Source organism: Topomyia yanbarensis, chromosome 2 (genome assembly GCF_030247195.1).
Source record: "Topomyia yanbarensis strain Yona2022 chromosome 2, ASM3024719v1, whole genome shotgun sequence".
In the NCBI taxonomy this organism is placed as follows: domain Eukaryota; kingdom Metazoa; phylum Arthropoda; class Insecta; order Diptera; family Culicidae; genus Topomyia; species Topomyia yanbarensis.
In genome coordinates, this window is record NC_080671.1 from 51,771,295 (window position 1) to 51,784,254 (window position 12,960).

General features: G+C 43.4%; 1 protein-coding gene across 1 annotated transcript in view; it reads right to left on the reverse strand.

The window, feature by feature from the left end:
- Positions 1 to 7,088: 7,088 nt before the first annotated feature.
- The window catches only part of LOC131684860 (protein Wnt-1), a 57,849-nt gene continuing 51,977 nt past the window's right edge, over positions 7,089 to 12,960 (reverse strand). The window contains exons 3-5 of the mRNA XM_058968083.1: positions 11,647 to 11,945; positions 9,749 to 10,053; positions 7,089 to 9,666 (exon numbers count right to left, since the gene is read on the reverse strand). Coding sequence (XP_058824066.1) covers positions 9,360 to 9,666; positions 9,749 to 10,053; positions 11,647 to 11,945 — 911 coding nt within the window. The 3' untranslated portion in view covers positions 7,089 to 9,359. The remainder of the gene's footprint in view (positions 9,667 to 9,748; positions 10,054 to 11,646; positions 11,946 to 12,960) is intronic.

Consider the following 12,960-nt stretch of genomic DNA (forward strand, 5'->3'; position numbering starts at 1 on the left):
GACGAATATTTGCGGAGCCTGATCTAGATGTTCTCGATAAACGAACCTTTGTGACTGCTTGTCCCGTTCGATAATCCGGACCTGGTGGAACATTTCTCGGATGTCCCCACACACTGCGACTGCCCGCTGACGGAACCGTAACAGCACAGCGAACAATGATGTCAGCATATCTGGCCCTTTCAGGAGCATATCGTTGAATGAAACACCGTTCACGCGTGCTGCAGCATCCCAAATTAATCGAATCTTCTCTGGCTTCTTTGGGTTCTTCACGATTCCGAGTGGCAAGTACCAAACGCGATCTGGATTCGTCGACTGCAGTTCCTCCTCAGTGATTCGGTGAGCATATCCCTTACGCTCATAGTCTGCAATCTGCGTATTTATCTGTTCTCGAAGCCCTGGTTCTTTAGTGAGCCTTTTTTCCAGCGACTGCATTCTGCGTACGGCCATTGGATAGCTATTTGGGAAAACTGGCTGATCGTACTTCCACAAAAGTCCGGTTTCGAAACCGCCATTTACCCTTCGCGTTGTTTTCTCTAGGAAATCGCGGGCTCGTTTGTCTTCTTCCGACTCAAGTGGAGTAGCTACAGCTGCGTCTTCGATGCCAAAATACTGTTTCATTAGCTCGTGTAACTCCTGATTCCCGATCTCTTCTGTGTGCACGTGCAGTCGTTCTAAAGCACTTTTGCTGTCCTTTCGCTTCCCGAACACACACCAGCCTAGTCGTGTCTTCGTTGCTACTGGCTCATTAGAACCTCCTTCGCGCACCTTCAGCGATGTTAGAAGCTGTACGTGCTCTATCCCGATAATCATCCGTGGAACTGCGTTGGTGTAACTGCATAGTGGGAGTCCACGGAGGTGTGGATAGATTTTCTGGAGTTCGCTGTATTGGAGCGTCTGGTTTTGAAGTTTCAATTTTTGCACCGTGCGCACGTTGTTCAGCTTGAACTTACTCTTTAAACCGGTGCCGGAGATGGCAACAGAGATTCGCTGCGAACCCTTCTCCTCTCGCGAAATATTACCGGTCCATGAAAGGAAGAGAGGACTTTCAGGGCCAGTGATATTTAACTCCGCAGCAAGGTCCGCTTCCAACAGGGTGGACTCACATCCATCGTCCAGGAATGCAAACGTGCATATCTTTTTACCATTCCCTTCTAGTGTCACGGGTAGGTAGCGAAATAGCGAGTAATTTGTCGCTGTATGGTGATTCTGACGCGCGAAACTCTCGCTGGGTTTCGACAGGCCATCATTCGATTCTGGTGGGGCACGCGAGTGTAGCAATGGATGGTGACGGAATCGGCAACCATCTACCCCGCACTCTTTGCCCGAACGACACGGCCACTTCCGATGTGGAACTAGACATGTCCTGCACAACCCTTTCGCTCGGACTGCTTTCCACCTTCCGTCGAGATCTAACGCTTTGAACTGGTGGCAACCTGCTGTTCCATGTCGCTCGTCCGAACAGTATGTGCACGACTTTCTATTTGAATTCGGTAACTGCGGTGAACTCGGTGTGCTAACTGTCACTGCCGCTGATGGTTCAGTTCCGGTTTCAGAGTGAACGTACAAATTTTGTTTTTCTCGTAACTCTTTGGTCGGCTTACTCTGCTGCGTTGGATTATCTCCAGGACTTGTCACGTCCGATGCTGTGCTCACCATATCTGTCATAAATTCTCCGAACGTCGCTAAATTAACATCCGAATTTGCTCGCTTGTACCAAGACCATTGCATTTTCATTTGTGGCGGAAGCTTCTCCACCAGTTCGTGTACCAGCAGTGGATTGCGTAGATGCTCTACCAAATTAGCCACACACATATGGTCGACCAGATTTCGCACTGCCATCCCGTAGGTAATGATCGACTGCAGATTCTCCACTTTAGGTGAAGGAACACTCCTAAGTTTCTGCAGTAATGAATGAATCAGGATTTCCGGCCGACCATATAGCATACGCAATGTTTCCATCACATGCGGCACCGATTGTGGCAACAACAGACGGCTTTTCACCGAATCCAGTGCATGCCCTTTCAGGCAACGTTGGAGTCTAGCCAAGTTCTCTGCGTCAGTATATCCACAGGCTGCCGTAGAGTTGTAAAAGGAACTTGAAAACAACGGCCAGTCTTGTGGGTCCCCCGAGAATGTAGGTAGGTCCCGTGACATTACCTGTCTTGCCGCGATTTGTACACCAGAGGGTGTATACTGGTACAAATCACCAGGTTGTATGGGCATAAATGGCGGAGCGGTCGGTGGCGCTTGTACCGGCGCTGTTTGGTTCAGCCCACCAGGGGCTGCAAATTGGTTTGATGCAGCGAATTGCTGCCAAGAAATACTGTTGGTTTTCGCTGATGGAAACGCCGGATTCTCGTGCCCAATACCTTGTAGGCCTGATTTCGGTAGCAGTTCTGTTGCACCTGTCGACAACACTGGACCAGGTTCTGTTGGGTGTGCTACACGAGGTAGGGCTATTCCCGCCGTTGGTATGGAACCCACAGGGATTGTCCACGGAATACCGAAACTCGTGATCTGTTTATTTAGATTCGAAATCTGTCCCGGGAATAGCTGCGCATTTGACTGCGCACTTACAAACGTCGTCGGAATGGCGGACGACGATTGGGTGTAAACAGTGGTGTGCCCTCCCCACTGTATGTTTGACGAGATAGTGGTCGCGTTAATTGGCATACTCGTCAGAGGAATCAATGGAAAGGGATTTACTGAAGTGGTACCTATCGTTGCCTGTGGCGTCGACGTGGAATTCGGAACGCTCATATTTGTCGGAACCTTCTTGTTAAACGGAATGTTAGTATTAGACTGTGGCACTGACGTAGAAGGAACTGCTGCTGTTATCACTTCTGATGTTGCAGCGAAAGGTGGATGAACGTCACCACCGAAAGGCACTGGTTTTTCAGCTGGAGGGATAACATCATTCTGCTCTACATCAAGCCACGACTGAACCTTCTCTTGGTTAGCTCTTTTACTCATTCCGCTTCTAATGCTGGCAGCCTCATTATCCAGGGATTGCAACAGTTCATGTTTTTGTTCCAGCAGCCTTGCATCTTCCTCTGCTCTCTTTTTTTGGACTTCTTCTTGCTTCCTGCGGAGCTCATCTTCTTCTTCGCGATTCCGCTTCAGCAAAGCTTGTTTCTCCTCAAGCATCTTCAGAGCTAATTCTGCTCTCCGAGCATTGCTGCTTGAGGTCTTCACTGTGAGTTTCGATTGGCTAATGACGTCTGTTGGGTCGTCGTTGAAGCATTGCTCACACCTCCAGCTCTGGTTGGGATTGGTAGCCTGCCCAGTGAGACCAGCACATTCGCGATGCAACCATATGTCACACATGTCACAGCCAACCATTTGGTTCACTAGACCACTTCCGTTGCATTTTCCACACTGCCGAGTGGTATGCATCTTTCTTAGACTAAAGCTGTACTGCCTACAACGCAGAGTACAATTACTGCTTACTACGCAGACCTATATTTACTGCTTCCTGCGCAGAAATATAATTTTTGAAGTTTGTTGAGAATTGCGGGACTTCGGCAGAATCACTTTTGATAGCAGTTTTGTTGTATAATAAACAGCTTCAAAACTGGAAATTTATTCATATTAAACTAAGTATAGGTTTACAAATCCAATAATTAACTCACATTATAGTGCTTCTTCTCTCACCTTCCGAACGACAATTTTCAACAAATCCGCCTGTTTCCAGATTCCTATTTTGGAAAACAAATGGATTAAGAACAGATGTTCATATTTGAAACTTAAACTAATGTATAAATTTGCAAAATTCGTTTGTTTTTGCTAGATAATCTAATTGCATCTAGAGATCATTTAATCATCGAACAACACACTTACTCACAGTGTGTGGTGAATATGTGCGGCGTGGTGGGTCAGTCAACACATTAAGTTTTAATTCCATGCAACTTCACACAGCATTGGTGCATCTGTATTGTTTTACCGGGATGTGTACAGCGGTCGATCGACAGACTTCAGGTCACAGTGCAGCGAGCTTAAAACCTGTTGGCGAACAAACAGCGGCATAAAGAAGGGACCTACGAGATCTTATTGTTCCCTGCAGCATAAACTCGTGGTAGCTTTGTTGCACAATCACACCGAATTTCTTACCGGTTGGTCTTTCTATCGCGGCAAATAAGCTGCGGTTAGTTTTTATCGGGCAAAACTATTAGGTCACGCTGGATTTCTACCAACGGTTGGGAGTAGCACTACCAGAAATTAATGATTAAATAAATGCCGCCTTTGTAAGCACACGCACTTCGATCGAACGCTTCTTTTCGTCTGTACATGTGTCTAGTACAGGTTTGCACACTCATTCTGCTCTTTACTCTCTCGTGTAGTTGACGTTTCTGCTGGACGGTACTCAGCTCCGCTTCGGTTATCGTTTAGGGAGTATCCGGATACTACACTACTATCAGCAGTGTTGTCAGATTGGCTGTTTTCAACAACAATTATAGCATTGTGTCGAAAATATTTTGCGTTGTGATATTTCAAAATAACTCTGATAGCTAGGAATATTTTTAAGTACCAAGCCATGATATGTTTAACCTATTAATAAAAGACGGTGGACAATACATGAGAAGTTGCTTATAATTTTCAAATAAAAACAATTGCAAGTTTTGAAGATTTATAGGAATTAGACTCTATTTGTTTTGAGAACCTCGCAAAATCTCGCGCGGATATGGCGCGATTTTATTTTGTAGTCTGCCGTAACAACCCTGGTCTTGACACTGCGGCAGCCCAGGAAAGTGAAAATCGTAGGTTTCATCGACGACGTCTCACTAACGGTAATGGGTGAGACAATGAAATGTGGAGTAGTCGGCAACGGAGACAATAGACGCAATCGAAAACTGAATGAACAGGGTCCAGTTTCAAATGGCTCACCACAAGACGGAGGTGTTGCAACTGCAACTGGAAAGCGGTTCAGCGGATGCAAATCGACGTCGAAGGGCACGTGATTGCATCGAACCATGTACCGAAGCAATTGGGAGTGATAATCGATGACCGGTTGAGCTTCAAAAACCACGTCGACTGCGCCTGCGAAAATTCGGCGAAGTCGGCGAAGGCAGTGAGCGCAATAGCGAGGATTATGCCAAACGTTGGCGGCCCGAGAAGCAGCATGAGACGTCTGCTATGTAGTGTTTCGTCATCGATACTGCGATATGGGGTTCCTGCCTGGTGTGTGGTGCTAAACACAAAGCGGAACCTGCTGCAAAAGAAATTGACGAAAAAAAAGTTGTTGGCGCCCTTTTCCTGGATTTAAAAAAAGCGTTTGATACACTAGATCACTCTATCTTGTTAGGAAAGTTAGAATGTTATGGTATAAGGGGTTTAGCCAATGATCTAATTCGCAGTTATTTGACGAATAGGGTTCAATGCGTGTCTATTGGAAATGTATCTAGCTCGTATAGAAGCATCGAAATAGGAGTTCCACAGGGCAGCAATATTGGTCCATTGCTATTCTTGCTTTATATAAACGATTTAGGAAGGCTTAAATTAAAAGGTACACCTCGTCTTTTTGCAGATGATACCGCCTTGTTTTATCCAAACATTAGCTGTAGTGGTATTGTGCGAGATATGGAAGATGATTTAAAATTGCTTATAAAATATTTCAACGCTAACCTTCTCTCCTTAAATTTATCCAAAACCAAATATATGATTTTCCATTCATTTAGAAGATCTATAGCCCAACACCCTGACCCGTGTACTGAAAACTACATGATCGAGGAGACGAAAGTCTTCAAATACCTTGGTCTTTGTCTTGATTCCACACTTTCTTGGAACGATCATATAAAATCACTTGAAAAAAAGATCGCTTCATTATGTGGGGCTATGCGCCGGGTTTGTTCTTTTATCCCACAGCACGTGCTATTGAAGTTCTACTATGCGCATATCCATTCCCTTTTAAATTACCTTGTATCACTGTGGGGGCATGCCAGCATATCCAATTTAAAAAAGCTTCAAACACTTCAGAATAGATGCCTTAAAATTATATTCAAGAAGCCAATCATGTATCCAACTATCCTGCTTTATACTAATAATTCTCATAACATATTGCCCTTGCTTGGATTGACTGAATTACAAACAATAATGTATGTTTTTAATGCACAGTACAACCCTCTAGCACATAATAACATACGGTTTACTACAGGCATTCGTATGTATACATACGAATGCCTGTAGTAGGCAAGCCAATAATTTACAACGCACCAGGGCTTTCAGCAACCTTGGTCAGAAACGCATTTCCTTTGCCGGGCCAACGATTTTCAATCAGCTTCCTACTGAGTTAAGACAGATAACGAATCGCATCCATTTTGAAACAAGCTTAAAACGTTATTTGAAAAATAAAATTAGTGTGTTTTTAATATGAACTTAACATGAACTGCATAAACTTGATGTTCCCCCAAAAAGCTTTCTTTCTTTTCCTTTTCCATTTTCTTAGAATGTTAATATTAAATTTAAATTTAGTTTAAATAGTTTAGTTTAAAATCCGAATCTATTTAATATTAATACTACAGCGGGCCCCTTAAAAGGAATTTTCGTTCCACTGGGTGCTCTTTGTAGCTATTATTTGTACATTATACTGTAATGTTTGCGCCGGTTACTTTCACGTGTTAATTTTGTCTATTTTTTTCGTTCTCAGCGTCTTCGCGAATACCTTTTTTCATTTTTGTGCTGACCTTTTTTTTGTACGCTGAGAACTGATGTGTCCACTACCAGGGGGCTCTCTTTGCGAGCCATTTGGTGTGGGGGTGAGAGGCGGGCTATTAAAAAAAAATTAAAAAAAGCAATAAAAAAACCGCGAAAAGCTGAACAGGAGTACAGAACAATGTCGTCGGAGTGCAATTGATTGGTTTCATGTTTGATTATCATTCCGTGACAGATAAATGGTACGCAAACGATAGAGATGGCGAGCCTTTATACCAGAGGGATTCAGCGTCTTTACTTCATTGGTACGATATTTGTAAGATATATGACTGTTAAATCTAAATCTTTAAGGGAGAAATGGAATTGAAGAATAGTTTCGGATAATTTCAGAGCGATTACAATTAAAAACCTGTGTTCAATTATCATGAAAATTCCACATCTTTATTTTAGAATTTTTCCTCGATTTTACCCAACATTCAGTAAACGTATTAATTTGCACTGTCACATTCATTCAAGTTCACAATCCTCGCAAAGTCTACGCAAACACATAATACTAGTAAAGAGACAAACATACATTTAATATAACTACGTAGGGAGCCTATTTTTCTTATACAAATGGTCATCACTCTCCGCTGCAGGATAGAGTAGTGGAGAGCAGTGTCCTATCGATTAAGGTGCCACACAAATATAGTTGTTGCTTGTTATACATTGTTGCTTGCTAAAGTTAGATCGTTTAAAACAATTATCACCTGTCCTACTACAAGAGCGGTTTTGTTGTATGTACACAAATCGGAAATGTAATCTTAAATCCTAAGATCTTACGTGGCTATGGGCACAGTTCAATCCCGAACTTGTCAGCTGTAGTTCTAGACTAAAGGTACAGGGAAACAGGACGTTGTTAATAAGTTACTACAATATTTTTAAATAAGCAGCAATTGTTGGAACATGTATTGAAAATAGTTTATTTTTACAGTAACCTACGAAAACTATATTTACATAATTGATTGCTTTCCAGTTGACGTTTGAAGAAAGCAAAAACTCGAAAAAGGTTAGTAACTAGTTAATGATTTTGATTAATTCCAACGCAGATAAGTAGATCAAGATTAAATGTTTGATTTTTGAATAAGGAAAGACACCTTCCTAACATTCGTCCATCCTAACGTTCCGGACAGAATGGTTCAATACGGATCAAATCTTGAAAACATCAGAATCAATCGTCTCGTGCTTCGTTTGGTTGTGATGGAAAGATTCAAGGTGAACTTTAGAGTGAAACCAGCCGAAGCGAGCTTCCGGCAACCGTCCTTCAGACCCTGAGATGTTGGTCGGATCTAGACGGTTCCATCTTAGATGTTGCTAGATGGGGGGCCAATCGACTCGTTCCGTTGATTGTTAATTGTGCGAATGAGATAGAAAATCAAGGCTTCACCCAAAAGGGTCTGTCGAATCATTCAGTCACAAAGACGATACGAGCGTTGTTCGGAGTTTTCAAGTGGTGATCCGGTTTGGATCATTCCTTTCAGTTGTCAGTGGAACTTTTGTCCTGATGGTTTCCATCCTTATTCAACGAAATCAATCGATTCACTTGGTACCACCGTAAGGAAAGCTTTTTCTGCAAATTAGTGCCTGCACTGAACTTCCTACAAAAACAGCTGTAAATTTTGAAAAACAAAGCTATCGTTTCTTCGTTTTGAGGCAAAATTGTTTAATTTCTATCAGTCTTTTGTTTGATTGTTAGTCAGTTCTAAATTGTTGATCCACTACAAGCTAGGGTGGTTACAATTATGCAAAAAATACACGTACAACTAATTAAAACTTGATAGTCTCTCTGTACATCCTACCTAAATAAACATTTTGTTTATGCCAACACTAAATAACTGGGATCTCGTTTTCGCTTACAGAGCTAGGTCACTGTTCAGGTTTGTCTAAGATTCACAATACTATAGTTAATCAGGGATTAAATAAAACATTTAATACTGAAACAATTGTTGCTGGTTCTTGCATTCTCTGCTTTCCGAATAGGTCAATAAATACTTATATATGGTACACGCAAAAGACAACATACACGTCCCCTCGAAGGGAGGAGACCTTTGCGGGAAGGCTACAAGCAAAGGAGGAGGTCCTTCTTCTTAACATTATTTTTCACTCTCGGTCACAAAAAATAACTAAAGAAAAAAGTTTCCAAGCAAAAATATATAATATTTTTTGGTTGTCAATTCAGTTAATTAAATAATATTTATAAAAAGCTGAAGTATTTACAATTTTCCGTACCGTCGACTCACGCTCACCCTCTTGGCTGAGCCCCGGAATCACAATCTCGCCGCAGTTTTTATCTTAAACTTTTTCTGCTACTCCCAAAGGAGTTGAAATTCCACCAGATTAAAAAAAACGCTCTTGCCGGGAGAGTCACAAAATGTCATCCATTATAACTTAAAACAAAAGTCGAATATTTAAGATAAGACGATGTTCTCGTTTTTTTCCTCTTATGACCCGACTTCGGTTCCCACATCGCGGATGACCACTCTGACTGACTGGACACTGTGAGACTGTCGCGCGAGCTTTTTGTCTGTGTTTTTCCATCCATTCTCCTTCGGCTCAAACTTCACCGCGAGATTATGATTCAGAGATCAACGCAAAAAAAACGGACCGATGTGGACGCGGGAAAAAGCATAAGCGAACGTTTCTTCATGACTCGACTGGATTTGCCCTGCACCTCACAAGCATGTGTGAATAATCTTCTTGGTCCGACACAGCTTACACTTCACCTCGCAGCACCAGTGGAACGTACAGGCACACCGTTCCACCACGATGACCTCCTGTGTCCGGTAGCCTCGACCACAGCACATCAGATCACAACCGTCAACCCCGATCGACGTGTCGTTGCACTGGCGACCGTGCGTTCCCTGGATCCCGAGGCGGGGATTCCGCTCGCAAAACCCGGGCGAAGGTTCCAGGTAAACCAGATCCTTCCCGCCCGGTGGCTTGTGGTCCGGATTGTGTGGTTTCAGCTGGAAGTTATATCTGTTGCGAAAAGAGAAAAAAGGGAAACATGGCGTTAAAACGATAAGTTCTTGAGGGTTTCTGAGATTTTTGATCAACTTACCGATTGATTTTCTTCTGCTGGTGACTCCTCGCGTGGATCGAATTGCTCGACACGCTGTTCGGACTGGAGCCCAGCTGATTAGGTCCCTTCAGCCCATTCGGATTGGCTCGGTTCGATAGGGTAGCCTCGTTCACCGTGGACCTCAAACTGTTGGAGACCATAACCCGGGAGGCGCCATCGAATCGATCTTTCAGCAGATCGCCCACCACTCGGAAGCTTGGCAACCGCATCCAGCAGGTCTTGACGGTGCACGAGCCGGACATCCCGTGGCACTTGCATTCCTGTCGCATCTCCGATTGAACGTGCTGCGAGAAGAGAACGATAGAGGGAGAGAAAGAGAAAAAGAATTGATATCATAAATCGTCGGTAGATAATTTACGATCGCGATGATCTTAATCGTGTTGCTGGATAGAGGGCTGAGCCGTCGGTCACCGGTTGGGGAACGAATTCAGACAGGAGGATACAATCATATAATTTGACGGGTTTGTAAAAAGGACATGGAAAGCCGTTGCGCTTTTTTTTCGAATGTTGTGATTTGTTATCGAATGTTGTTTAAATGTAGTATCTGGGTTTTTAAAAAGTTGCAGGAATACTATTGAAATTAACATTGCCAACATTCGAAAGACTTCAACATTTTCCGTACCCCGTAAAAGATGCTGCTATTAACGGCTCTCCACTCGGCAGCCATGCCCAAAGCAGATCAACGAAACAGCATGGGGCCTCCATCCCCAGCGGACCCCGATGAACTCTTCTTCGGTAATTTACTAACCCTGGAATGCAGTTTACAAGTTCATTTCCTCCGGGGAGTGATGCCACGATTCGCCAAACCCTCGCGCTTCGTGCAATCAAACTTCACAGCAAATCGCAGATTTATGACCACATTAAACAGCCATTTATTTCCTTTTTCAGTTCAAATAAAATCCTATAAAAATCAATTAAATATCATTGGCAGAATTTTGCATTCTTCCAGCTTAGCTCTGGTATAATCGCCGGTTCATTCCGCTTTTTTCCCACAAGAATCCCACACTTTAATGACCTAGAGGTCGCCGAAAAAAAAGAAACGGAGAACCATTAAGAGAAGAAAAGAAATCGAAACCACTTCACACTAATCCTTTGGCTCGAGACGACATGGTCGCGGTCGGTGTGTGTGTGTGTGTGTGTCGTTTGATACCGAGCATCATCGGCAGGACTAATATGTCACTTAATTACAATCACCACAAATTAATAAAATTCATAAATGATTTCATTAGGCCTTTATCAGCTGTCAGCGGGTTTAAAATATATATGTAGCTGCAGCTTTTCGTGGCTTTGCAGCAGGGTGGATCACCGAGCACAGTTAAAATGCGACCGGAAAAAGCCTGAGAGGTACCCTACTGACCGGACCACACCGCCGCCACCGGTGAAGTCAGCAGGCGCGCTTTCGTGGCTCACGCGAGCCCGCAGCGAAGGGGATTAAAACATTTATTAATGAAATTTAAAAAGTATGGCAAAATGGGCTTGCGAAATCAAAGCCTCAGTCAACGGCAGCAGTTTGGAGGTAGCCACGAAGAACCGGTCATAAATAAATTTTATTTATTTGATTTCTCTTCGCTGCCGTGGTGCCCAAATGGGCTTTCGTTCATCCCCACGACCCACGACTTCGCAGCGACTTGTGTGGTACCAAGAAACACTACTCCCTGAAGAGCTTTCGTTAATTTCACCTGAACGCGCTACTTGCCCTCGCTCCCAATCAAGCTGCGCTGGTAAGCTAGCTTCCCGCAGATAAACTCGCCAGCTTTATTATGATTGTTTTTTGAGTGCCACTCGAATCAAATTCGTTCCTTCACGGCTCCCTCAGCAAATCCCCCATTCGATAGAGAAATGTTTGAGTGTGTGTGTACATGTACAACGCCACTTACCGCTCGTCCAGCTTCGTTGTTGTGCAGGTTCATCTTCTCACGCAGCGTCCGACCCCGTTCGCCGGTGTCCACAAATTCCCGGGAGAATTTGAACCCGAACCCGATGTTGTCACTGCAGCCACCCCACTCCCAGTCCCGTACGCCGGCCACCGTTCCCAGACTGTTCGCCTGAGGTGCTCTGCTCTGGTGGGAGTAGTCACAAGTGCATGATTCGATCGATCCCTCACTGCAAGCTCGGGCAATACTGTGCGTCACGGCAGCACTGGTGATCGCATAGATGAAGGCCGTCTCTCGACATCCTGGAAAGGAACAAAAAAAACGGGAAACAAGAACGTAAAAAATCCATCAGGTATCATAGATAAATCCACACACGCACACGAAAAAGACGATTAAAATAAATTAAATCGTTTTGTAATCCTACTTATGGTCGGTCTAATCATGCCTAAGTCGTTCAACCGGGTCTAACGAGAATTTTTCAATTTTCAGTGTTTGTCGTTGTTGTTGTTGTTATTACGGTTGGTTGTGGTTAGTTCGAAGAGGCTCTTGAAAGATCAAAACTCAAGAGAGATTGAGAGGCCTGCTCCGGGGAGGGGTGGCGGCACGGCACGTAGGAACCGAAAGCCCGGAGGTCAGGTAAACAGATTTGTCTAAGCCTGATGCCAAGCTGATCATTTGGTGGACCAGCCAGCCAGCAGCACAAAGCAGCCCAGAAGCAGCTTAACAACCAAAGGCCGGAGAGCCTTGAACATATCTTGACCTTGTTAGTGAGTGTTGTGTTTTTTGGGACGATAAACGTTAGTGCGGGTTATCGATTGTAAGAGGCAGTACTATCAGATAACATATTTAGATTTTGAATTAATAATTGCAGACAATTCTTCGGAATTGAAAATTTTATGAACAATAAAGTGCAGTTATTTGGAAAATACGACTACTGTAGAAACAGGAAATTTCGAATTTATGGCATTTTGGCTTTCTCAGTATAGATGTATTTCAAAAGAAATGATTTTGAACTGTCCGACGTTTCGGTCGGTTTTCGTAACCCTTTTCAAGTAAACTATAAATTAAATTTATTTTGCTTAGTATTTTTGTTTTACAATGTTTTGATGTGAACTTACACATCTGCTGCTTTTATTAGCGAACGTTGAGCAGTGCATGGCGGTAAATAAAGTACCTACCCGTGAATAATTTCTTGGGAAAATACAAAATATCAGGTACAGTAAATCTTTCAGCCAACAATATTTAGCATTTTCAAACTATCTAATAACATCAAATAATTATCAAAATTACACATGATAAATATTATTCTAACATCCC